Genomic DNA, 27,898 nt, shown 5'->3' on the forward strand with positions numbered 1-27,898 from the left:
AGCGCGAATCCAGCACCTGCCTGACCCTGAAAGAACTCACAGCTGGTGGGAGCTGAAGCCATGAGAGCACACACACATGTGATAGCAAAGGACTTTCCAGGTTCTTGCAAGTAGGAGGAGGGGGCGGTTCATTGTTTGGGGGACTGCAGTGGGGACAATTGAGCGGGACCTTGAAAGATAAATTTCCATTGTTCGGAGGGAGGAGGCTGTCCAGCAGAGGGGACAGCAGGGCAGGAGAGCACTGAGCATGGCTGGGCCCTGTGGCCCTCCCACGGGTGGGGGATGGAACTGGCACACTGGCTTCCCGAGTGGTCCCAACATTCACAAAGGGCAGGGGAAGCACAGAGACTGGCCCACAAGGGGCGGGGGCTGAGCGTGGAGTTAGGGTGGAAAAGGAGGAAGGGACTGGATTATGAGGGGCCGTGAATGTCGGGTTAAGGAGCTTGGGCTTTATCTGGAAAGAGAGGGGGATGACTGATTCAGGGGCTCGTGCGGTCAGCCCTGGGCTTCCCAGAGTTGCTTCTGGGCTGATAGGGATGGAAGATGGGTTGAGGGGGTTGAGAGGCAGAAGCCTGATGAAGCACAGGCAAGAGATGACGAGGTCTGAGCTGGGAAAGTGGACGGACGACAAGCAAGAGGGATCCAGGAGTGTGGGGGATGGAGGCTCCGGTCTCCAAGAGGCCCTGCCTCTGTGCACAGGGAGGGGCCTGTTGGGACCTACACTGCTAACAGCTGAACCGAATTCAAATCGTCTTTACAAGCACCTACTACAGGTGCCATTCTGACCAGGCTGTGAAGACTGAGCTCCTGACCGGAACAGCAGAGAAGCCTAGCACACCCCCTGGGAAGCAGGAAGGATGGGGGCAGGCCGGGCCAGCATGGAAGGGGGAAGGACACTGTCTGGGCACACCAGACGGGGCAACGGAGGCAGGCAGGCAAGGTTGGAGGGGCAGCGGTCCAGGGATGCAGGTACCCGGAGCTGGAGCAGGTCAAGCCTGATCTCATCTGCTTATTGATCTCACTCTGGGTACCGGCCCAGCCCCGCAGGGACTCAGCCAGTGAGCAGTGACAGGGTGTGGCTGGACTGTGTGTTGGGGCATCAGCAGGATGGGGAGGAAGGGCAGGAGGGAGTGAGGAGGAGAGATCGAGACGGAGCCTGAGGGCCCTTCCCAGGGATGAGCTGATCCCACAGGCAGAGCATAGGCACTCTGCTCCACACGGAGCATCTCTCTTCAAGGAGGACGGAGACGCCTGCTTTTGCGATCACTTCAATTATACCCTGAAAAACGAGCCGCCAGTTACCGATGGGGATAAACACAGTGGGGCTTCCTATTAGGCACGAGGAGGAGGTGGGTCTCCTACCACTCACTCTAGCATTGGAGCAGCCTCTGAGCCTTCCTGTTCAATGGCGTTGACAAAACCGGGCCACACTGTCACTTACTGGCCTTTTGGAAAACGGCTGCCTCGTTTTCCCAGCGCTCACCTCAGGCTGCCAGGCTCCTCAGGCCCTGTCTGCCCAGGAGGGGCTCCTTCTAGACAGTGACCCTGGGGGCCCGCCCTGCAATCTGCCTCCAAGTGATGCGCACGGGGTGGGGAGAGGACAGTTCTCCTCCTGAGAGCTGACATTCACGTGCCACCCCAAACAATGTGGCTGGAATTCAGCCTATTGATAATTAGAAAAAAAAAAAATTCAACGTACTTGGTTGGGTTTGAACCTGAAAATGGCACTCCATCCCTTGGGAGAGCGGGAAGAGTCTTCAGATTGTTTCTCATAGTGGACTATTTAGGAACACTGATCTCCCTGGCCCATGCCACCAGTGTGACAGTGTGCAGAGCCCTGGGGGGCCCCAGGCAGCCCCAGAGCAGGGAGGACCCACAGCGGTCTGTGTTTGGAGTCAGATTCACAATCACCTGGGGACATAGAGGTGATGGGGCTCTGGAGCAGATGGACAGAGCTAGACCAAGGCCTGACCTTCCACGTGACCTCCCAGGCCGTTTTTTTTTTCTTTCCTCTGAAAATGGGAACAGCATTATGAAACTGCCCGAGGAGACTGGAGGAGAAAGCTGATGACACCTCTAAAATGTCCCCATGTGGGAGGTACTTGCTGCTCCTCCCGTCTTAGGCCACCTGGTCTGCTTTTTGCTGGGAAAATAGACATTTTCATTACAGAAAGACAGTCTCCCATGACTGAACAGCCCAGTGTCAGCTCTGCAGGGCTTGGGCATTGCTGGGACCCTTTGGCCTGGGGAAGGGCTGCAGCCTTGGGGCTGCCCTGGGCCCCGAGGAGCAGGAGGGGAGAGGCAGCGGGATGGGGGCATTGCTGGGGAGCCACACTGCAGGGGGAGGCAGGCTTTACTCTTGAGAAAGTGGGCTTCTGGTCAGAACGAGGCTCAGGCAAGAATTAACAGAAGGCCCCTCGCTCTAAAACTCACCAATGTTTGGAGCGATCTGGGATTAACAACCTTCCCTTTGGGCTGAAAAATATTCCTAGGAGGGTGAGTCCAAGTCATTCATTTCGACAGACACTTTTTGAGCACCTCCGATGTACCAGGCTCTGTGTTGGATCTTGAGTCAACCGCTCCCACCGGATGGAGTGAAAGGGACTTAGATCAGAGACTGGGAAGGATGTTAGAAAGAAGAAAAGAAAAGTAGACAGAATATGTATGTGCTGGTCTAGGACACACCTCTGTCACCCATGACCTTCCCCGTTGCCCTCTGATCATGAGTTTTTTCTGAGTCCTACTGTGTGCCAGGTACCATGCTAATTAACACCTTCAAAGACCCTCCATCCTGTTGACTCAGAGCCTGATGGTCAGCTCCTCCCAGGGCCCCTTAAAGAGGACCCCCTGGAAGGGCCACAATAACCCGAAATCCAATAACACTCCGGAGAACTTGGCTTTACAAGGGCAGGCTCCTGGCTCTGAGCCTTCCCCTCTGAAGGGGAGCTGCCTGCAGACACAGATGGAGACAAGGAAAGGGCCTTGTGGAAGGGAGAGCACGACGGCCCCTTTCCCGACTCCTGACATCAAGCTCCCGCTCGCTATGATCCTTACGCAGGTCTTACTTCTCTTGTCCCCCTCTGAAGCCCCCTCTTCCTGCCCAGGGCACCCAGCACACGCTGGGCACACGCGGTGAGTGCCCCACCTGGGGAGGGCTCTAATCAGAGGCCATGTGACCAGGGGGCTCCTGCTTTGGGGTCAAGGGCAAACAAAAATGGGACAAAATGACCTCAGAGGCTCCTGCCAGCTCCAAGACCCTAGGAGCCTTCCTTAGTTACCACTTAGTTAATCATATCTTAATTAATAACACACTGAACGCTGCAGCAACAGGCATGTTAATGAAATCAGCGAGGCCGGTCTGTTAACTACACCCACGCAGCACATGATTGGGGTGGGAGAGTCGCGCACGCCTCCTGGATATTTCAACTTCATTTTCACAGAACGGGTGGTAGGAAATAAACATGATGTTCCCGGGCTCTAAACGTATTCTCTCGGGGGCCCCGGCAGCCCCCAGACTCGGCTGCCATAGGTTCTTTCCTCTCCACGGCTCTCAGTCTTGGGGTGGCTGGTGCCCCCTGCCCCAAACACAGAAGTTTCATCCCGGTTGTGGCTTCCTGTGAGCCCAGAATAGAAGATGCCATCTGTCACGTTTTGGATATCATATGTCCGCTGATGGCTCGCAAACAGGTGGGCCACCAAGAGGCGCCGGGAGGAGGGCGGGCGAGAATCAGGCAGCCTCTCGAAGCGCAGCTCAGCATAAGATAGAGACGGTTAGCGGGAATCTCAGGCAGGAATTTTCAGCATTGCGCCATCTCTCCACCAGCGAGAAGCTGGCATGGGGAGGGGGAGTCTCTTGGGCCCCCAAGGGCTAGATCTTCTTCCGGGAGGACAGAGCAGCCCTCAGGACGGAGTGTGTCTGGAATGGGAGAGCCTGTGGGCACTGTTCGTGCAGGGTGGAGAGTGGCCCTCAGCCAGCTGGGCTGCGGGGGCGGCCTCCTGTGGGGTGCCACTGCTGGGGGGCCGGGCCCCCGCTGTGCCCCTGCGGCCACACGCCAGGCGCTTCTCATCCAGCACGGACAGGTGGTACTCGCACAGGTCGATCAGCGAGGCCACCTGCTCGTGGAGTGGCAGCATCTTGAACTTCCTCTGCGCCAGGTAAAAGAAAGCCTCCACGAAGGCCTGCAGGCACATCCCTGTGGACGAGAGACTGGCGTTAGGGGAGGGTGTGTGCGGAAGCGCTCACACGCTGCTCAGGGAAGGCCCGACTCCAACCACCAGGCTCTCTCCCCACTGATGTTTCCAATCTGGAAACGAAACAGGGCTGACTCAGGGCCCGCCATGCGCCAGGCCAGCTGGACGGTCACAACCACTAGGATTCCATCCCTCAAGCAACCCTGTGAAGAACGTTCAATTCAGCCTGGTTTACAGAGGAGGAAACTGAGTCTCAGAGACGTGGAGAGACCTGGGCAGAGCAAAGCGGGTAGAAAGCAGGGGGGCTGGGATTTAAACCTCGCCCAAGGCCTTATCCCTCTACTCCACCATAAAGTGACCTTCCCCAAGGTCGCCCAGCCTGCTGCTTCTATAATGAGAGAAAAGTATACGAAGATAAGCCCCATTTGAGGGCAGTGTTCTACATCCTAACAGAGATGGCAGTCACATGGCTGGGTGCGTTTGTCAAAACTCCGCAGACTGTACCTTAAGATGTGTGCATTTTGCTTTATGTAAAAAGGAAAATACACCTGACCCCTGCTCTCTACCCAAAGCTATATTCTGGAAGGCGTTAACAGTAGTCCTCACTATGCCCCTGGAATCTTCTTCCCCTGCTTTGCCTCAGAAGCTCCTGCTTATTCTTGGGGTCTGAACTGAAAATCACTCACTCAGTAAAACCTTCCCGGAGCCCTAGATTAGACTGGGCCCCGGTACAGGCTTCCCATACTTTGCTGCACCTCTTGTGGCTTGTTCAGTGTTTATTTGTGTGGTCCTGTGACAACCTCTCTCTTCCCTGCTGGACCCCCAAAGCCAGGGACCCAGAAGGCACTCGCTATGGATGGACTGAATTCTTGACTGACAGAAAGAATGAGTTGGTGCTGGCTCTTTACAGACGTTGCCACTAATCCCACCACACCTCTGCGAGGTCTTTATTACTATGCCCCACTTTACAGATGAGGAAACCAAACCTCAGAGACGTTGAGTAACTTCCCCAAGGTCACACAGCCTGAGAATTGTGACCTGGACATTCCAACTCTGACTCCTAACTCTTTGAACTAAGTTGTGCTGCGTGAAAGGTTCGGAGTCTTCCCAATGTCCTAGTGAAAATGAACCCCAAAGTCTGAATTCATGGGATTCCCTGGGCTCCTTGGGGAAGGTGACTCTAAGGCTGGACTGAGTGCCACATGACGTGTTAGATGAGGCCCGCTCCACCTCCTCTAATCCACACCCTCCCAGTGGCCTTGCTTCCTGGCTCAGATGAGTCAGTCACCTGCTCCTGTCACTGCAGGCAGAAGCCTGGCCTGGAGTTTGTAAATACTGGATTATGTTTGGACCCTGGGATCTGAGAGGTCTTTCTGCATTGGGAACTTGAACTGAGCAGAGAATGTTTTTTGGGGTTTTCGTGTCTCCTTCCAAATTCACCAAAGCTTTTTTGCTCAGCTTCCCTTTGACTCCAGACATTCTGCAAGTCCCCTGCTTGTTCTTGACAGGAGGAGCTGATAAAGAGAAAAGTAAACCTTTTAATGTAAACAGACACCTGGTGCGGACAGAGACACGAGGGGATGGAGGCCTCAGTCTCAATGAGAAGACATTTCCTAATTACCGACTCTGGGCCAGGGCTCTCCTAGGGGGTGTGTGTGTGGGTGTGTGCTTGTGTGCGTGCGTGTGTGGGAGGGTCTGATACAAGCAGGGCGAAGAAGCCAGGCTCTAAGGCCAGAGAAACCCAGTGCAGTCCCAGCCCCCAACTTCCCAACGACGTGATCTCAAGAGCGCAACGCCTAGTGTGGTCGGCAGACAGGGTGCTAAGTCCAGGAACTGCGTGTCCCTGGTCCCTGATGAGATAAGGAGCTCGGGCCGGAATGTAAATCTCCCTCCTCATCAATCACATTGTTTAGTTCAGCTGGCAGTACTTTGTGGCAAGACGTGCTCTTTATAGAGGAAGCTGCACGTGTTTACATTCGGGCTCGAGTCTCTTGTCCAGGACTGGAGGGACAGTCCGTGGACTGCAATTTTGAGTAGCTCTGGTCTGCACTGCCCTCCCCGGCTTTAATGTGCAGGCCAGTCACCACAATCTTGTCAAAATGCAGATTCTGGGGTGCGGCCCGAGACACTGCATTTCTAACAAGCATCCCAGTGGTAGCCAGGCCGCTGATCCCTGGATCACACTCTGAATAGCGAGGCCTGGGCAACTTTTCCCCAACAAATACTCGTTTCCTTCCCTTCATTGAAGGCAGACTGTGATTAGAGCCATAACGCACAGAAAAAATACAACGAAGACATTTTTTTTGGAAGAAAAAAAAAACCATGGCTAAATCGTCTGAAAGAGGACATTCCAAAATGAGAAGTGGGGTTTAATGTGTTCAGCTTGGTTTTCTTTTTGCTTGCCTACACGTTCTGATTTTCTGCAGTAAACATGTGTGCAATTAAGAAATCTGCAACAGGAAATTCTAGAGGGTGGAAAGAGGCGAGGCAGGGGCAGCTGCTTTTAATTCTGAACCCTTTGCTACTATTTGAATTTGAAGTCACGCACATGTATTACTTTGAAAACTACAATGCAAACTTTCTGCGTATATGTTCGACTTTGACAGAAAGTTTTGTGTACACACACACACACACATAATAAAAGAAGCAGTGAAAGGAATGGACACGACTGACCCTTGCATGAGCCAGGTACGCTGGGCCCAGTGCTCTGAGTCTCACTATAACTCCCATTGTGCAGATGGGAAAACTGAGGCCCAGAGAGATGAAATAATTGCCATCAGGTCACATACTGGTTAAGTGGCAGGGCTGGGATTTGAGCCCAGGCCTGATGCACGGCTGATTCTGTACCTTATTCCTGGAAACCCCACCACACTCTGGAGGCAAGACCACGGTTGTGGAGGACAGATAGGCTTGATGGAAATATGCAGAACCCGCAGGAAACAGCAAAGTCAGTCACTGTGGTGGGGGGGAGCCTAGGAGGTTGAGGGGCTCAAAAGTGGCTTGTGGAAAAGGGGGCACCTGAGTTGGGCCCTGAAACATGGGTAGGGCTTTGGTGGCAGAGATGAACGGGGTAGGGGGTGGGCTGGGCAGAGAACAGGCAGGAGGTGGGCACGGGGCTCAGTAATAACCCAGGTGCCTCAGCAGGATGGGCGGGGGAAGGGCCAGCTGGACCAGACTCTGAAAAGGACTGGAGGGGCAGAGGAAGTGAGCAGGGGGCCCCTGAGGTGTCGGGGTAAACTGAGATGTGCTCTGAGCTGTGGTCCCATACCTGTAACAGCTGGAGCACATCTTCCAGTCTGGGGATTTCTTTTTAAAAATAGTAATAGAATCCTTATGGTATTTGGGGATTTTGTTTTCTTTTGTTTTCTTACTCAAATGAAATTTTGGGAGGGAGTCCAATATGCCAGACAAAGAGACCGCTCTCTGTTCAAGCCAGCGAGTGGCGGCACCGAGCTCGGCGCTCACAGGCCTCCCTCCCCTAAGGGACTCCTGGATCTTCATACCCGGCCAGGCCCCATCCCTCCTGAGGCTCCAGAATCCTCATCTAGCATCTTCATTTTACAGAAGGGGCAGCAGTAAATGAGGCCCCAAGTCACACAGACAGTAACTGACAGAAGCTGGACTAGGCCCCGGGTTTCCCGACCCCAAACTCTACCCCTCCCACCGTCAGCCCCCAAAGCAAACCAAACCCTTCTCAGCCCGGGGACTGGGGAGAAGGGCTGTCTACACTGACATCTCCACCTGCTTTGTTCAATTCTGTTGAATGTGTCTGAGTGAGCCTGAAGGCCAGCGAGGGCTGAGAGGAGGGACACCCCAAACCTACGCACCATGGGCACGGCCATTCTAAGGGGCTGTGAGCGTGAGTTTACAGGAGGTCGTCCTTGATCCTCATTTCATCCAGGTGGCCCAGGGAACGGTGGCTGGGACCCAGGTCAGTATTCACTGAGCTTCAGAGGAAGGCTTTGAGCAGCTGGGGGTGGCTTGAGGAGGAGGACTGGGGGAGGAAATGTGCTTAAAATAACACGTTCCGGGACCAGGGCTGCCAGGGCCCCCACGTGAGCGGTGAGCTGGGGCTCAGGCCAGGGAGTTTCCCACCTCTCCCAGGGTCCTCCACAGACCGCCCACATGTTCTGTCTGGGCCTTGCTCCTTCCTTATGAGCATCTGCTGTAAAATACAGTGAGACTGCAGAAAACACAACAAAGCTCATGCATCGTCCTCCCTCTGGAACCCAAGTCCTCACGGACCGACCTGCCCAAAGAAGATGTTTCCACTTAGTTGTATCAACAACACGTACAGATACCATAAACATCTGTCTGTTGCTATGCAGGCTTCGTAACATTATTTTATTATTGGTATAATTTTCCATCACATCTTGCCTTAAATAGCATTTCACCACACAGTCAGACACTGAGACCAGTTACATTTTTTTTTACTATTATTCCTTTCAAAGTTTCTGGTTGATTTATTTCCTTACAAGAAAACACTAGGAATATCTTTTTTTTTTTCTTAATGTAAGGTTGGTTTGGTGATTAATTTCATGTTAAAAATCCTTACACCTGATAGAGTTCCCCAATGGACGAAGCACATGAATGACCATACACTAAACAACCAACAGAGAAGACAGCCAGTCCCACGGAAGCCATGGGGGCTGACCCGTTAAACTGACAAAAACGTAAAATCAGGGTAACAGTGAGATAGAGGTGAAACTGCTCTGGACTTTTGAAAAGCAACTTGGTGAAAGTTTTAAGAGCCACTCGAGCATTCCAAAATATTCCGTCCAAAGGAAAACACAACGTCCACAGTGGTATTTGCTGCCAACTTATTTACGGTATGGGGGTGGGGCTGGGGGTGGTGTTCCGTAAAGTACTTTTATATCCTTCTTTCTACTTTTATGTATTTTTCCAAGTAAGATAATTCATGCTCATTATTGATAAGAATTAGAAAAAAATAAGTATTAGTTAAAATATGCCCCCAACCCAGACTCTGTGGTATGAGGCTGTGTCCTCTGGGATTCTGTGCTCCCAGAGGCAGGGACCATGTCCCAGTCTTCTGTGTCCCCGGGGCCCAGCACAGCCTAGCACAGAGCAGGCACCAATAAAAATCCATGGAATCTACTTGAATAGATTGTGAACCTTTTTCTAAAAATCTTTTTTTAAATAATAAAGAAATTTATGCACATAACTATGTATATAACACAGTGACAGAGAATAAAAACTCTCTAAAGGCAGGGGGAATGATTGTCAAGAGGCAATCAACAGTCTTGGGACCATGCACCTTTTAACAATCTTGCGGCGCAGGTGTTATTATTCCCATTTTACAGCTGGAGACACAGAGGTAAGCCGAGGGGCGAAAGGAGTGACAACCTGGGATGATTCTTCTCTCCAACAATGTGCAGACTTACAAAACCAAGATGCCCCAGATCAGAGTCTCTCAAAGTCACGAGTCCCTTGGAAAGCTTGTTAGAACCCAGAAGGCTTGTTAGAATCCCCCACCCCTACCCTGAGGTCCTGATTCCGGAGGTCTGAGAACCTACCCTTCTAACACGTCCCCAGGCGGTGACAAGGCTGCTGGTGGGAACCCCACTTTGAGAACCATCGTCCCCTCCCCTCTCCACTGCCAAGTTCAGTCTGTTCATACTCCTGCTCCAAAAGCCCATCTGCTAAAAGGGGCCTGCTTGCGAAAGGTCTTGCCCCCGAGCTGTGAGAGGCTTGACTTGGGGCTAAAAATGTCTGCCCTTTAAGACACCCTGATTCGAAAGCAGACTCAGTCAGTTGTTTTTACAGGACTAATGATGGAGCTGGAAAAGCATGAAATTGTTCCAACTTTGCATTAAGTCCTGTCTTGGTTTCTGAGAAACCGCACATCCCCAGTGTCTTCCTGCGTCATCACTTGACCTCTCGGGGGTGGGTGTGGGGGGGTGGGCAGAGCTCCATTGCCCTCTGTGGGGCCCTACCCTTCTCCGTCTGCCCTGGGGGAGACTGGACCTGAATGGTTCTAGCAGGCCAGGCCACAAGGGCCCTGCAGACCAGGGTGGCACTTTGGATTTCATGCTGGGGAAGATGGGAGGCCACTGAGAAGTTTCGAAGGGACGTGGTCCCTGTGGCTGCTGTGTGGACAGCTGGTGGTAGGGGCACTTGTGAAAGAAGTCGGGGAGACCCTTTAGGGGGCTACGGCACTGGTCCAAGCGGGGGCTGACAGTGGCTTGGACCGGGTGGGAGTGGTGGAGGTGGTGAGAGGCGATGCGATTCCAGACAGAGTCTGAGGGGAGCACCCACGGCCCTGTGATCTGCCAGTAGGTTGGATGGGGGCGTGAGTCAGGAGTCCTCGTGAAGGAGGGACTCTAACACCAGGCTGAGGGGGGCCTGGCCTTCCCCTCACGGCCCATGGTTTTCAAACATTTTATGCATAAAATGACCTGGGGGCCTCGCCAGAAATGCAGGTTCCTGTTCCCATGCCCTGGAGATCCCGTCTGTTGGTCACAAAGCCCCAGACGCTGCACTAGTCACTGCCGTGCTGGGTGCACACACCAGGGTGATCAGGAACCTTGGGAAAGAACCGGCCCCCTTGGCCAACCCTCTAAGGGCTCTTGGGGAGGCAACAGAGTAAAGAAGTTACGAGCATGGTCTTTGAGGAAAGCAGCAATGGGCTAGCCCTGCCGTGGGGCAAACAGGCTCCTTTGGGGATGCGCACACAAGCTTTCTCCTCTGAAATCCCACCGCCCACCCCTCCCCACCATCTTCATCTGCAGAACCCCATCACCTGGGTAGCCCAACAACAGAAATTTATTCTCTCACAGTTCTGGAGGTGGGAAGTCTGAGATCAGGGCGCCAGGATGGCTGGGTTCTGGTGAGGACCCTCCTCCTGGCTTGAGGATGGCTGCCTCCTTGCTGTATCTTCACATGACAGAGAGAGAGCCAGCCCTTCCCCATCTCTTCTTATAAGGACACAGGTCCCCCCAGATCACAGCCTCATCCTTACGACTTCATTTAACCTAAATTACTTCCGCAGGGGCCCCATCTCCAAATATAGTCACACTAGGCATGAGGGTTCCAACATATGAACTTAGCGGGGGATGCAATTCAGTCCAGAGCTTGGTTCTGCCGAGGTGCACCCAGTACTTGGGATGCTCTCCTACCATTTCCCCAGTCTCTGAGAACACTTGAGCTATTTAGGAAAAATATACATCCCACCCCTCTTGCCTTCCTCCACCAGCCCCGCTGGAACACCCCTCACAGCTCTGATTTGGAGTTGGAAGGAAGCAGCAGTTTGGTGACATTGCTTTAGTGACCTGTTACAGTAAAAGAAATGAAAAGAAACAAGAGCCTTAATATTCATGGAGCCCTCATTACGGCCAAGCCCTGGACTGAGGGCTGCACTTGCATTACTTAACTGAATCCCTCAGAAATCTCATGAAGCAAGTGTTACCATCAACCCTGTTTCAAGAGACTCGTCAAAGTCATGTAGCCAGTAGGTGGCCGACCCCAAGGACCATTCCCGTAACTTCTTTACTCTGCTACCACTTTAAGAGCATTTAAAGGGATGGCCAAGCTGGGGTGTTAAATCCAATCACTTAGAAGGAAGAAATGATGCCACCTGGCAGTGAGGGAGGGAGGCCCCTCCTTCTCTGCTGGACGTCAGCAGGAAGGTGCAGTCCGATCCTTTGGGCTTGGCAAACAGGCTTTCCCACCTGCTCCCCACCCTGCCCCCATGTCTGAAGATAAGCTGTTGAGTATTTTTCCAAATTTCGCTTGAGTTGACGATGTCACTGGTACAGGAGCCTTTGGAACGTTCTAGTGTCGCCATACGCCCGGCTCTCCCCGAGACTGCCACCTGAATGTTGGGATGCAGCCCCTGACAGCCTGTAGCCTCATTCTGTCAATCAGCCTGGTGAGGGTGGGCCCGCGGGCTCCTTCTGGTCCCAAGTCCTCTCCTCTCCTCTCCATGCCCAGGGAGGGGCCTGGCACGCAGGACTTAATGACCACGCTGGTGGCTGCTCTCGGATAATCCCAACATCCATCTCGGGACTTAAGAATGGAAACAAGAATGATACCTTATGTGTGCACAGTGCTCCCAATTTACAAAGCATATTAATTTTTCTCATCCGGTTCTCGGGGTAATGCTCGGAAGAACCCATCGTTGCAAGGATTCCCCACTTAACACGTGAGGAGCGCTGGCCAGGAAAGGCCGAGTGCCTTGTCGAGGTCCGCCTAAGTAGATGAGGCAGCATTTAAACCCACGCCCACCTGACTTGCAAACTCACATTTTTCTTCCCACACTGCACTCTTTCCTAACATCTGACATTTATGTATTATTTTATAGTTTACAGAGCACATTTGCATACATGATATAATTAAATCCAAATCATTGTTGACAGCCAGGGATATTACCCTAGACTGAATATGAGATTTATTTTTTTCCCTCTCAAAAATACCTGCGCTTCCTTGTGAGTAATTCTATTTCAAAATATTGGTGTCCTGGGCTAGGACAGCTACTCGCCGATTCCTCCTCTCTCCCCAACCTTTAAATCTCTTTCTTCTTATCCACCTGGAATAGATGTTTCTGTCTCATAGGGAAATTCGAAGGGTGTAAGTGTACAAGCTTTCTGTTTGGAAATCGTTGGTGGGAAATAAAGCTGAATGATCTGGACTAGCATGAGCTCAGAGGTCCCTCTCTGTGCAGTGGGACGATCCCCACAAGAGCCGGATGTGAAGGCTGCCCTGACTCCAAGGAAGTTAATCAGGAGGATCTGTCTTCTGTCCATTTTTTAAATTGGTATAAAAAGTTTATTTTAACATTTACTTGATTTTTTTTTTTACCACTGGCTATTTGACTTATATTCTTACCAACTTGAGCTTAAATATCTTATTCTTTAAAAAAAAACTTTTTTGTTTTCATTGAAGTGTAGTTGATTTACAACGTTGATTTACAATGCTGTGTTAGTTTCAGGTGTACAGGAAAGCAATTCAATTATACATATACATATACCTACTCTTTTCCAGATTCTTCTCCACTATAGGTTATTACAAGACGTTGAGTATAGTTCCCTGTGCTATATAGTAGGTCCTTGCTGGTTATTTATTTTATATACAGTGGTATGTATATGTTAATCTCAGACTCCTAATTTATCCCTCCCCCAACCCCTTCCTCCTCTGGTAACCGTAAGTTTGTTTTCTATGTCTGTGAGTCTATTTCTGTTTTGTAAATAAGTTCGTGTCATTTTTTTTTAGATTCTACATATAAGTGATATCATATGATATTTGCCTTTCTATCTCTGACTTACTTCATTTTGTATGATAATGTCTAGGTCCATCCACTTTGCTGCAAGTGGCATTATTTCATTTTTCATGGCTAAGTAGTATTCCATTGTATATATATACCACAACTTCTTTATCCAGTCATATGTCAATAGATGCTTAGGTTGCTTCCATGTCTTGGCTATTGTAAATAGTGCTGCTATGAATGTTGGGGTGTCTTCCATCCATTCTTAGGGTGCCTTGCAGCCTGTCTGTGGCTACGTGGTCCCCCAGACCTTACCACAATGTCTCCAGGCTTGGGGCTGGGTCTCCCAGGGCCTTTCCCCTGAGATGGCGTTTGGCCCCGTGCAGCAGTGACTCATAGGCTGGTCTGGGTCCCAGCTCTGCCACTTACCTGCTGTCTAGTCTTTCAGGAGCCGTTTCACCTCTGGAGGTCTTGATTTCTTCGTCTGTAAAGAGTGGCTTTTACAGGGCACCACCCAGAAAAGGCCAAATACAGGGCTGAAGAAATACCAGTCACCTCCCCACTTTGATGTCTGGCCTCTCCCTCTGCCTGGGGTGCTATCAGAACACTGGTCCCATTTTCTCCTTTACTGCAGGCAGCTGACCACCCGTCTCTACTGTCGTGAGGCCAGAAGCCTCGCCTCCACCTCCAGGTATCCCAGGGCAGGCTTTCAAAAAGTGTTTGTGGAATCAATGAAGCCAACTGGGATTACAGGAGGAGGAAGCACGCAGGGGCGTTAGGCGACCCGGATTCTCACGTGGTCTCTGCCCCTGTGCCTGGTGTTGGGCCAGTCACTCCCCGTCTCTGGGCCTCACTTTCTCTGTCTGGGAAATGGGCAGAGGACAGGGCCATTTCTCAGGATTCCAGAAGCATTAGGAGGGATGGTGGCTTTTGAATGTTTTAAAAATGATAATAAATAGTAACCCACATTCATTGAGGACGCTCCACCCTCCAGGACTCACTTCCCCACAATCACGCCTTTAGTCTCATGGCAACCCTGAGAGGGTTATATTCACCCTCTAATATTCACATTGTGCAGATGAGAGGGCTGAACTCAGGCCCAGCCCCTTGCCCAAGGTTATACTTCCTGCATTCAAGGTCACACCGTTGGGAGTGATGGTGCTGTGACCCCCACCGCTGCTCCACACCGCCTCTCCCCAAACCCGATGGAAACCTCCTTGAGGCCAGTTTCAAGGGACCAAGCCGTGCTCTTGCTGCTCCCCCACAGCTGGGGAACAGAAGCTGCATTCACGCAGTCACTGTCTCTAAGCATTACGGCAACAAGTCACCGCCACCTTTGTCCTTGGCTAGACGGAAAAATTACTAAGTGTCAGAAACGAACCATAAATAGACCTTGGAGAAAAATCATTCCCCCCTGATGCCCGTGGCACCCAAATAACAAACATAACCAAAGACGAAAGCGGCCAGTCCATCATTTCATTAATCACAGGTCACACCGCTGGCTGATGCCGAGAGGCCGGGAGGTCCTGCTCCAGTCCCAGCCAGTGTCCACCCCTGATTCCACCATGGCAAGGAGCAAGCTCCTGAATCACTGTCTGGGGAGACAGGCTCGGGGGCTGGTCACAGCTTCCCGTATCTCCCTCATGCTATTCTAGACATTTCTTGTGGGATGAATGGCTCCAACGGAATCTTCTGAGGTTCAGCACTCATCCCTCAGCAAATGGGCACTGTCTCTGACTTGGAAAGGACTTCTGAGGTCACACACGCCGGGCCCTTACAGGATCACAACACCGCTCAGTAAGAAGAATTAACGAGCGTAGCTGGCCTATGGCGCATGCGTGGATGTATCAGGACCGGGACCGCGGTGAGCTCCTTGGGGGGTGCCTCTTCCCTCATCCTAAAAACAAAATCTGGGTGGCAGGTGCGTTTCTGACGCCATTTCACCCTTTGGTTGTTCATCTGTGTTTAATGACACAGCGAAGCTCTGCTTCTGTCTTGGGCTGTTTGTTGGATGCCACAGGCTTCCGTGGTGCAGGGAGGTAAAGACATTCACCCAGAGCCCTGCAGACGGGAGGCAGTGATGGGGATGCGAGCCCAGCTCTGTGCGTCTGCCCTCAAGGGTTTACTCAGAGAGGCAGGGAAGGAACCGCAAGTCACGGGCCAGCACAGTGTGGTTTCCGCTACTGTCTCTCTGGCTTCCTGCAGTTTCCCTGGGTGGTGCCCTCCCTGACCTTGCTAATGGTGGTCACCTAGGCCTCCCCTGGCCACCTCCAGTGATGGGGGTCTCATCACCTCCCCAGGAGGCCTCTTCTCGCTGTGTGTTCTCTTGCCTCTGAGCTGAAATGTGCCAAGTTCCCCACTGGCCCCACTTTTCCAGAGAGCAAATCTAACTCTTCTCCCCGACAAGAGCCACATTCTGAGAGGATTTGTAAGGCAGCAACTGGAGCAATTCAATTCCGTAGATGCTCGCTGGTCACCTACCAGGTGGATACAGAGAAGAGCAAGCCCTCAACTGATGGAAGGGAGGTGGGAGTGGGGCTGGGGGAGAGAGGGTGGAGCTGGAAGTGGGTACGGTTAGAAGGCAAGGGAAGAAGCAGATAATTGCCTGGGAGAGGCAGGGACATTGAGAGAGCCTCAGGGAGGAGAGGCAGGTGGTCTGGAGTCAGTGCCTGGTGTCCCCAGACCTATTAGCATCTCACCTTCTCCTGAATCATGCCCACTGGCCAGCAAAAACACCCTGGTCTTGCACTGTTTACAGGCTGCCTTGACCTTGCTTCCACGAGTCTTCTTTCTATCTCTGCTCCCTGCTCAGCCAAACTTCCCAAAGGGATGCTGGCACAAGCACCGTCTCCACAGCCTGCCCTCCGGCTCCTCAGGGTGGCCGTCCGTTCCCTACCTCGCCCGCTACCAAGCTGCTGTCGCCAAATGACTGGCCACCTTCCCTTCCCTTCTCAGTTCGTGGGCACTCTCTGCGTCTGTCCACGGGGAAGCTCCCTCCTTGGACACTCTCATCCCTAACACCCCACTCCCTGCTTCTCTTTGTCTCTCTGGGAACTCCTGGCTGGGGCTCTCCTGTCATTTGCCAGCTTTGCCCTGCTCTCAGGGTGGGCGGGGGTCCTGCAGGGCTCTCCACCCTGTCATTCATTCCCTGGGTTTTAAACTACTCTCTGGGAATCAACGCCTTCAAGAATCAACTGTTATTTCCAGGCTGGACTGCTTTTTTGCCACTGGGGTGTCTCATTAGCAACTCAAAGAGCCTGTTAGAAATGGATCTTGAGGTCTTCCTTTCCTGATTCTGCTTTTCCTGAAGTCTTACCCATTTAAATAAATTCTATCTCCACCCACCTAGTGGCTCCAGCCAGAAGTCTTGAGAGCCTCTGATGAAACTCCCCTCCCAACAATGCCCCAAATACTTTACCCGCACCATCGATGTCCCCCCACCCCCAGTCTGCAAGGCCATCACTCCCCTGGACTCCCACGCAGCCTCTTGGCTGGTCTCCCCACTTCCGACACTGCATCCAGAATGACCTTCTAGAAACACGAGTCAAGCCACACATCCCCCTGCCAACAACACTCAGAACAAATCCACACAGTAGGATCTAGCCCCTGCCTGCCTCTGCGGTTGCTGCACCGCCTGCCTTCGAATCACACATCCTTCCGCGCCCTCACCAGCTCCCTTTCATTTCCCAGATCCTCCACACACTGTCCCACCTCAGGCTCAGGTCACTAGCCGCTCCTTCTGCTCGAACACCTTTCCCCTCAGCCTTTCACTGGTTCCCACTTAGATCTCAGTCCCAATCTTACTTTTACTGACAGATCTCCCTGACTCACCTCCTAATAATAAATTAGGTCTTTGCCAGTCTCCTTAAAACTTATTTTATTTCACAGAACTCATCACAACATGTAATCAATTACCTTTATTTCTGTGTTTAATATCTGTCTGTCTCTGTCAGGGGCATGGGGCTTGGGGGTCTGTCCTGTTGGTCACAGCACAAGCCATCACCACCAGTGCCAGGCAGGTGGTAGGGGCCATTGGACATTAGTTGACTAATGGAGTGAAATCTGTAGGCGTAACGCATGGAACCCAGTAGGTGTTTGGTAAATGTCAGTCCTCCCCTCCCTCCCCACCGCTCGGGTCATTGATGAATGATTTTACGAGCGTGCCTTTAGCATCCACTTAGGGTAGAAGGAACCCAGACCTGACATACACACGCCGAAGGTCAAGCCCGGGGTCTGCCTTTTTCACGCTCCTAGGTGACCTTGGCTCATTCACTTCACTTCCGGGAGCCTCACCTTCCACCTCCCCTGCCAGGCTCAGGGAGAGGACTTAGATGCAAGGTGCCTGGCCTGGCACACAGAAGACACCCCGTCAATCTGAGCTTCTTTCTTTATTATCTTTAGGTGATCAGAGGGGCCAAGCCTGGCAGGTCAGCAGTCTGCCGCCCTAGAGGGCAGAGGCTCTGATTCTCCAGTCCATTGTCATTGCTCTTCCTTTGCAGAAAATAGGCAGTTTGGGGGAAGTGGGGCCACCCTAACTCACCTGCCAAATGCAGCCCTCTTCCCTGCTCCCTACCTTTGCCCTCCAGTTAATTGGCAGGGCCTTCTGGAATTTAGAGACCAGAGTCAGGAGCCTTGAGGGTGGGGGTGCCCACGTCACAGGAAGACCTAGGCCTGTCCTTAAGAAGAGGCCCCTCTCTCAGGAGCCGGCCTGTCACTTGGAGAGGTGACGGGAAGCAGATCAGTGTCAAAAATAAGACAGAGGAGTGGGTTTCAACTTGACTTATATTAAGAATGTCACTTTAGAGCACAAATGAGAGAGAAGAGAAATGCTCTTTTATGCGGGGAGTTTATTTTTGTCACTTTGTCAGAGATAAATTGCAGCCCTGAGGGCACTGGAGCTGCACAGAATTACCCAAAACATTAACATGCAAATTGCCTTCTTTAGAGAAGGTAATTTTATTAGTGCACGAAAACGTTTCTTTCACTGTACCTCTGCTCAGGAATAGTGTCATTTGGGTGCCAGCTGGGGCCACCACAAATGGAGAATTAGGGAGAGTCCTCAAATTGGTTAGGAGTCTATTACCTCCTCTACCTGAGACCACGCCTAGAAGACGCTGCAGTGTTACAGCGAGTTCCCGTGGGTGCGCCTCGTGTAGAGGGCAAGTGACTTATTCAGGATCATTCAGCACCCATGGCAGAAGTAGAGGCAGAGCTGAGGTCGTGTGTCCTGAGTCTCAGGGAACCAGCTGAACACAGGGGATCATTAGGGCGCCTGGAAGTAGCCACTCTGGGAATAAGAAGCAGTGACATTCCATCCATGCATTCATTCATTTATTCACTCACTCATTTGTTCAATCAGCTTTCACTGTGTGAGGCCCTGGGCCCCAGAAATGCATCAGGCACTGGAGCAGCATCCCCAGGGGGCAGGTGGGGAGGGGAGACAGACAGACACAAACACTAACGATCCAGCCAAGTAAGACTTGCTGGGGTGGGTGTGCTGAGAACTGGCAACACCGACAACACGGAAGAGAGCACGATGGGCAGGGCCTGGAAGCTTCACAAAGGAGGGTTTTGCATGTGGGCATCACCCAGGCAGTCAGGGTGGTAGGGAAAGGCTTACAGGCAGGGAGGCATGGTCCATATAGAGCAGCCTGAACGGTGCTACACAGGGTGAGTGGGAGGAGAGCAGGGCTGGGATGAGGGGCTACGGTTGCGGAGGATGGAGAGGAGGTTGGCGGGGCCAAACCCAAAGGCTACAGAGCTCAGAGTTGATCCTGCAGGTGGCAAGCATCCCTGCTGGGCCAGTTCAGAACAGAACCCTGTTCCTTTGAGATTTCAGGAGGGAGGGGGTTCCCTGGGCCCCGGAGTGCCAAAATAACAGAAGGTTGTATGAGGCTGCACTTATATAAGGCTTCCTCCTCCCTTCACAGACGTGATCAGCGGGGAAGAGTGGGCAGAGACGCCCACCTGCTACCAAGAAGAAAGCACCTCAGTCATGTAAGGTCTCGCTGAACACTTAGGGCGAGCACCTTTCCTAGGGGGCTGCCAGCCCTCGCCCTGTGTTGACTGGCAGCTGCGTCACATGCCCGTGGTGGGGCTCAGGGAACTGCTCCCACCGCCCGGGGAGCTGTCTTTCAGGAAAGCTGAAGAGAAAATGTGGCCATTTCAAGAACACACTGAGCTATTGTGGAGATCCTGAGCCGGCATTCTCAACCTTGACACTTCTAAGATTTCAGGCCAGAAAATCTTTGCTGGGGAAGGTGGAGGTGAGACAGGAGGGAAGGGGGCAGGGCACAGGCATTCAAGGAATGACACGGCAATTAACATCAAAATGGTGGAAGATTCAACTCCCAGTAGGTCTTGAGGCTGAAGATGGCAGGAGATTTGACTTCCAGTAGACCTGAGCTTCATTATACGCTCATTGTATTACTGATATGGTAGATGACAGTCCCACAGGCACCATGACAGCTTCAAAGAGGCTGACCATAAAAGGTCAAAGAGTGGGCAGTGGCCCAATTCCTGGGGATCCCAGCCCCTTCCCCAGGGTAGTGGGAATGGCCCTCCCACTTGTTGGCCTGCGAAGTTACTGAGCCCATAAAAACTGGGAACATGGTGCCTCGTGGCTGCCTCTCTCCCTAGTCTTCAGAGACAGCTTGCACTCTGTCTATGGAATGTGTATCTACTTTAACTTGAGCACTCAATCCCCACACCTCATGGCCTTTCTCTTGCCTTCTGAAATAGCCTACACTCTATGCAGTATGTATCTCTCTAAATAAATCTATCTTTACTCAACAGTGGCTTGTTCTTGAATTCTTTTCTGCATGAAGCCAAGGACCCACACTTGGTGGGACACGTCTCAGGAGCTCAGCCAAGACCTGGGACACGGCCCTCTTCTTGCCCCACTCACATTCGGTTTTTTCCCTGTATCAGGGGGAAGGGGGATGCTGTCCTGTACATTATAGGATGTTTAGCAGCATCCCTGGCCTCTACCCACTAGATACCAATAGCAACTTGCTTCCTTCCTTCCCCAGTTGAGAACCACTGGTCTGTTAAGACCTCAGGGAAGACTTATGGAGGTCAAGGATGTCTTGCAGGGCACCCCACGGGCATGGTGTCTGCCTTCTTCCCTCTCCCTTGGGGCAAAGGATGGGGCAGAGTGCAGGTTTCATCACATGACTGGGCACTGACTATTTCAAAATGAATGTGTCTAAATTACTCCTAGAAAGATCTAGGGAAGAGAAGTAGGTTGAAGAGGCAGAAAGCCAACAGATAGCAGGTGATTCAGGGTCTCAGCGTCCCTCCTCTGTAAAGCAAGGGGGTTGAGGAGATGATCTCCAAGGCCTTTCTAGTTTTAAAGACTATGATTCTATGCCAGTAAGAAGTGCATACATTAAAGGATGCTACAATGAATACTGAAGTTGGCCCCAGGTGAGAGATGAAGTACTGTGGGCTGGGTAAGGCTCCGTCCTGGGTAACTTGGTCATTTCTTGTTTAGAGACAGAGAACTGATTAACTAGACAGCTCATGGGGTTCTCACTTCACTCTCAGGTTAAATGATTAAGCCCAGATTGCACCGGAGATTCCAAGGAAAGTCTCTGAAAGGGCCTGCATGGAAAACCTCTCTGCAACACTTGTGATTGGTGCAGGTTCTCCAAGACTACTGGAGTCTGATGACAAAGAATTTTTACTACTACTTATCAGCTGGGTGACACTGGGTACATTACTTAACGTCTCTGAGCTTCACCTCTCTTCTCGGTAACCAGGTTGGTGTGAAAAGTGTAAAATGCTTATAGAAGGCTTCCAGTTTCGGCTCTGATATGTAGCGCTCAGAAGTCACCACTCCCATCCTCACAAGAAAAAAAGATGAGCAAGCTGAAGATCGATGGCTTTTCTTACATCTGAGACAGAAGGGAAGAGGGCAGGGCACAGCCACTAAAAGAATGATGCAACATTTGAGGATAGGTTAACTGGTTAGAACCAAGATGGTGGAAGATTCGACTTCAGCAGATCTTGAGCCTCGTGGCACACCCAGAGGCGCCATGACAGTTCCCAGGCTGACTATAAAAGGTCAAAAAGTGAGGGGGGGCCCCAATTCCTGGAATCCCTGCTCCTTCCCCAACACAGTTGGAATAATCCTCCCACTCGTTAGCATATGAAATTACCTGGCCCATAAAAACTAACCAGCCCCACACCTCATGGCTGCTCTCTCTTCTGAGTGAGATGGACCACACTCTGTCTATGGAGTGTGTACTCCCTGAATAAGTCTACTTTTACTTCACTATGGCTCACTCTTGAATTTTTTCCTGTGTGAAGCCAAGAACCCTCACTTGATGGGGTGTGTCCCAGGGATTTGCCCAAGTCCTGGGACATGATCATCCTCTTGCACCCCATTTTCCTGCAATATATCCATCAGAGAATTGAGGTCACAGGACAGGCTGCCACACTGAAAACTGGATAGACAAGTGGATACAGAGAATCATAGCTGAGATCAGATTGCTGGGAGCAGAAGTTGCTAGAGCCAGTAACTGGTAGGAACACTTAATTGGTTTTTGAAGAATTGCTGGAGGCTGAGTTGAGAGTTAGAAACTCCTAGAGGCTTTAGGGGGTCCCCCACACTTTTGTGGGTTTTATCTCCAGAACCCAACCAGATTACCAAGGTGACTATTGGAGAAGAAGACTTCCCACTTCAGGCAGGGGTGGGGGGAAGGTAATCAATCTAAGAAATGTCCGGAGTGTTCTCCATAACAAAGGCCTGCCCTCAAGAGAAAATGCTTTACCAGAGGCTTATCTGACCTGAGGGAAGGGCAGTTAGACAACTCCAGCCACTCCAGCCTCTCCAGGCTTTCTGTCTCACATAAGGGGAGAAAGAAAAAAAAAAAGTTAAGAAATACTTCTGAACATTACAGCCCAAGGATTCAAGGCCACTAAGAAACTGAGACTTAATCATAGGCTCTCTTCCCCAGCACCTCACCACCACCACAGCAACAAGGCTCCAATATAACAACAGTGGATACAACCATGAGCTGCAAGACAATTTAACAAGGAGTCTTTAGGGAAACCCAAAGACAATTAGGGGTTGAAAATAAAATCAAGGAAACTGAAGCCTCTGGCGCCTACAGCAGCAGCAAAAGTTAAATACAGCCAGGTTAACATAAAACCTCACACTTAAAGCCCGAATGCCTCAGTTCTTAGTACCTGATATATCATGATCAGCTTTCAACCCCAAATTACAAGTCCTGCTTAAAAGAAGAGAAAAAACCATGGTCTGAGTAGACAAAGCAAGTATCAAAACCAGGCTCAGATATGGCACAGATGTTGGAATTATTCGATGGAGATTTAAAAATAATGATGATCAATATGTTAAGGGCTCTCATGGGAAAAGTAGGTAACATTCAAGAACAGACGGGTAATATAAGGAGAGAGATGGAAACTCTAAGAAAGAATCAAAAGGAAATGCTAGAAATTAGAAACACCATAACAGAAATGAAGAAAGCCCTCGATGGGTTCATCAGTAATCTAGACACAGCTAAGGAAAGAATCAGTGAGCCTGAAGATATGTCAGTAGAAATGTCACAAACTGAAATGCAAAGACAAAAGAAAAATGTAGAATGTCCAAGAACAGTGTCTTTGGACAATCTAGAAGAAATGTATAAATTTGTAGAAATAACCTACAAAAACTTAGTCAAGATGAAATGGATAATCTGAACAGACCAATTACTAGTAAGGAGATTGACTCAGTAATCAAAAACTTCCCAACAAACTAACATCCAGGACCAGGCGGCTTCACTGGGGAACTCTAACAAACATTCGAAGAAGAATTAATACCAATCCTTCCTAAACTCTTCCAAAAAACAGGACAAGGGAACTCTTCCAAACTCATTTTATGAGGCCAGCATTACCTTGATACCAAAATCAGACAAGGATACCACAAGAAAAAAAACTTATAGGTCAATATCCTTGATGAATATAGATGCAAAATCCTCAATAAAATATTAGCAAACTGAATTCAACAATACATTAAACGGATCATACACCATAATCAAGTGTGATTTATTCCAGGGGTACAAGGATGTCTTACCATCTGTAAATCAGTCAGTGGGATATACCCCATTAATAAAATGAAGGATAAAAGTCATATGATCAGCTTAATAGGTGCAGAAAAAGCATTTGGCAAAGTTTAACATCCATTTATGATAAAAACTGTCAATAAATCAGGTACAGAAGTCAACATATAAAAGTCATATATGACAAGCCCTCAGCTAACATCATACTTGATGGTGAAAAGCTGAAAGCTTTTCCTCTAAGGCCAGGAACAAGACAAAGATGTCCATTCTTACCAGTTTAATTCAATATAGTATTGGAAATCCTATCCAGAGCAATTAGTCAAGAAAAAGAAATAAAAGGAATCAAAATTGGAAAGGAAAAAGTAAAACTGTCACTATTTGCAGATGATATGATACTATGTATAGAAAACCCTAAAGACTCTATCAAAAAACTGTTACAACTAATAAATGAATTCAGTACAGTTGTAAGGCACAAAATCAACACGCAAAAATCTGCTGCTTTCTATACACTAATTACAAATTATCAGAAAGGGAAATTAAGAAAACAATCCCATTTACAACTGCATCAAAAAGAATAAAATCCTCGGGAATAAACTTAACAAAGGAGGTGTAAGATATGTATATTGCACACTATAAGATATCAACATAAGAAATTGAAGACAAGTGGAAAAATACTCTGTATTCATGGATTGGAATAATTAATATTGTTAAAACGTCCATACCACCTAAGGCAATATACAGATTCAATGCAATCCTTATCAAAATTCCAATGGCATTTTTTTTTTTCACAGGAACAAAACAAACAATCCTAAAATTTGTATGGAACCAAAAAAGACTCCAAATAGCCAAAGCAATCTTGAGAAAGGAGCACAAAGCTGGAGGCATCACACTTCCTGATTTCAAGTTATATTGCAAAGCGGTAGTAGCGAAAATGGTACAGTACTCGGATAAAACCAGACCCATAGATCAATGGCGCAGAATACAGAACCCAGAAATAACCCCATGCGTATATGGTCAATTAATTTACAACAAAAAGTCAAGAAGATACAATGGGGAAAGAACAGCTTCTTCAATAAATGGTGTTGGGAAAGTTGGACGACCACGTGCGAAGGAATGAAACTGGACCACCATCTAACATCACACACAAAAATTAACTCAAAATAAACTAAAAACTTGAACTGAAGGCCTGAAACCATTAAACTCCTAGAAGAAAACACAGGTGGTAAGCTCCTTGACATAGGCCTTAACACCAAAAGCAACCAAAAGCAAAAATGAACAAGTGGAACTACTTCAAACTAAAAAGTTTCTGCGCAGCAAAGGAAACCACAAACAACATGAAAAGACAACCAAATAAACGGGAGAAAATAATTGCAAATCACATATCTGGTAAAGGGCTAATATTCAAAATATACAAAGAACTCACATAACTCAATAGCAAAAAATCCAAATAGTCTGATTTTAAAACGAGCAGAAGACTTGCATAGACATTTGTCCAAAGAAGACATACAGATGGCCAACAGATACCTGAAAAGATGCTAAACGTCATGAACCATCAGGGAAATGCAAATGAAAACCACAATGAGACTTCACCTCATGCCTATTAGAATGGCTATTATCAAAAAGACAAGAAATAAGAGTGTTGGCAAGAATGTGGAGAAAAAGGAATCCCTGTGCCCTATTGGCAGGAATGTGAAATGATGCAGCCACTGTGAAACACAGTATGGGCACCACAAAAAAATTAAAAATAGAACTACAATATGATCCAGCAATTCTACTTCTGGGTAATTATCTGAAGAAAATGAAAACATTAACTCGAAAAATATATGCACTTTCATGTTCATTACAGCATTATTTAAAACAGCAAAGATACGGAAGTAACCTAAGTGTCCACTGATGGATGACTGGGTAAAGAAACTGTGATATGAATATTATTCAGCCATAAAAAAAGAATGAAATTGTACCATTTGCAACAACATTGATGGACAATGAGGGCGTTATGCTAAGACAGACAAAGACAAGTACCCTAGATCTCTCTTATATGTAGAATCTAAAACAAAACAAAAACAACCCCCCAACCCCAAGTTCATAAATAACAGAGAACAGGTTGGTGTTTGCCGGGGGCAGGGGGCGGGGAATGGGTGGGAGAAATGGGTGACTTTTTTTTTTTTAATATACATAAATTGAATTTAAAAAAATGAAAAAACAGAGAGTGCCTTGGAACAGTGGGACAATATAAAAGGCTTAACATACAATGGGAGTATCAGAAGGAGAAAAGAGAAAGGAACAGAAGAGATATTTGAAGTAATAATGGACGAGAATTTTCCGAGATTAATGAGATACCAAAACCACAGATCCAGGAGGCTCAGAGAATAACAAGCAGGAGAAATAAACCCCAAATTTACACCTATACATATCATACCCAAACTGCAGAAACCCAGAGCCAAAGAGAAAACCTTGACAGAAGCCAGAAGAAAAATAACACCTAACCTGTAGAGGAACAAGAAAAAAAATTACATTAGCCATCTCATCAGAAATCATGCAAGAAGAGAGTGGAATGAAATATTTTAAATGGTGAAAGAAAAATCCCATAAACCTAGAATTCTATATCCAGCAAAATTATCCTTCAAAGGTGAAGGAGAAATATAGACTTTCTCAAACAAACAAAAAGTGAAGGAATTTGTTGCCAATAGACTTGCCTTGCAGGCAATGTTAAAAGAAGCTCTTCAGAGAGAAAGATGAAAATATAGGTCAGAAACACAAATCTACATAAAGAAAAGAAGAGCATCAGAGAAGGAATAAATGAAGGTAAAATAAATCCTTTTTATTTTTCTTATTCTTAACTGACCTAAGAGATAACTGTTCAAAGTGATAATAGCAACAGTGTGTCAGGTGATTATAGTTTATGAATAAATGAAATGAGTAAGAGCAACGTTTAGAGAAGGGAGGGGAGAATTGGGGACACTGTTACAAGGAACTTGCACTCTCTAGGAAGGGATATAGAATTATCTGAAAATGGACTTCCTAACTGAAAAAGTACATTGCAAACTCTAGGAGAACCACTAGTTTTTTTTTTAAAAAGAAGTATAATTGATACGTTATGAAAGAAAATGGAGCCATATAAAATGCTCAAAACTAGAGAAGGCAGAAAAGGGGGAAGATAAAAATGAAACAAAGAACAAGTGCAATGAACAAAAAGCAGTTACAAATATGATACATATTAATCCAACTATAGCAACAATTACTTTAAATGTGAATGGTTTAAATATACTAATTAAAAGACAAAGATTGTTAGAGTGGATTCAAAAAAGCAAAACCCAACTATATGTTGCTTATAAGAAACCCAGTTTAAAGACCAAGACGTAGATGAAAAGTAAAGGGAGGGAGAAAGATATATCATGCTAACACTAACTGAAAGAAAGTTGGAGTAGCTATATTAATTTCAGACAAAGCAGACTGCAGAACAAAGAAAATTATCAGGGATAAAGGTGGGCATTATATAATGATAAAGGGGTCAATTCTCTAAGAAGACATAACACTCCTTAACACGCATGTAGCTAAAAACAGAGTGTCAAAATACGTGAGCTAAAACAGATAGAACTGCAACAGAAAATAGACAAATCCACTATTATAGTTGGAGATTTCAACACCCCTCTATCAGTAATTGACAGATCCAGCAGGCAGAAAATTGGTAAGGATAAAGTTGAGCTGAACAGCACCATCAATCAACTGGCTCTAATTGACGTGTATAAAATACTTTATTCAACAAAAGCAGAATACACATTCTTTCCAGTTCACACAGAACATCTACCAAGACAGACTACATTCTCAGCCATAAAACACACCTTAAGAAATTTAAAAGAATAGAGATCATACAAAGTATGTTCTCATTACCACAGTGAAATTAAAGATCAATAACAGAACGGTAGCTGAAAAGTCCCCACATATTTGGAGATTAAACAGCACATGTCTCAACAATATGTGGGCCAAAAAATAAGTCTCAAGAGAAATTTTAAAATATTTTTAACTAAATGAAAATGAAAATAGAACTTACTGAATTTTGTGGGATGCAGTGAAAGCAGTGATTAGAGGGTCATGTACAGCATTGAATGCATATAGTAGACAAAATGAAAGATCTCAAATCAATGAACTAAGCTCCCATCTTAGGAAACTAGGAAAGGAAGAGCAAATTAAACCCAAATTAAGCAGAAGAAAATAAATAATAAAAATTAGAGTGCAAATCAATGAAATTAAAACAGGAAATCAATAGAGAAAATCAATTACACCAGAAGCTGGTTCTATGAAAAGATCAAAGAAACTGATAAACCTCTAGCCAGGCTAAGCAAGAAAAAAAGAGGGAAGATTACTAATTAGTAATTAAAAATTAGTAACATCAGAAATGAAAGAGGGTTATCATTACTGATCT

At 48.3% G+C, this 27,898-nt stretch overlaps 1 protein-coding gene and 1 long non-coding RNA gene across 4 annotated transcripts in view; both read right to left on the reverse strand.

Annotated features, from left to right (window-relative positions):
- TTLL11 (tubulin tyrosine ligase like 11) overlaps positions 1 to 27,898 on the reverse strand; it is a 244,973-nt gene that overhangs the window by 14,274 nt on the left and 202,801 nt on the right. For 2 of the 3 annotated variants that reach the window (XM_014562957.2, XM_032478353.1), the window contains one exon: positions 3,320 to 4,193. The exons of the other annotated variant lie outside the window; for it this stretch is intronic. In XM_014562957.2, coding sequence (XP_014418443.2) covers positions 3,901 to 4,193 — 293 coding nt within the window. In that variant the 3' untranslated portion in view covers positions 3,320 to 3,900. Of the gene's footprint in view, positions 1 to 3,319; positions 4,194 to 27,898 lie in introns of those variants that run through there. 3 annotated transcript variants of the gene reach the window in all.
- On the reverse strand, positions 15,159 to 27,444 carry LOC116663256. The gene is made up of 3 exons (XR_004319472.1): positions 27,434 to 27,444; positions 27,392 to 27,401; positions 15,159 to 15,880 (listed from the first exon to the last, which is right to left on the reverse strand). It is a non-coding gene; the product is annotated as an uncharacterized LOC116663256 (long non-coding RNA).

This window comes from Camelus ferus, chromosome 4, assembly GCF_009834535.1.
Source record: "Camelus ferus isolate YT-003-E chromosome 4, BCGSAC_Cfer_1.0, whole genome shotgun sequence".
In the NCBI taxonomy this organism is placed as follows: Eukaryota; Metazoa; Chordata; class Mammalia; order Artiodactyla; family Camelidae; genus Camelus; species Camelus ferus.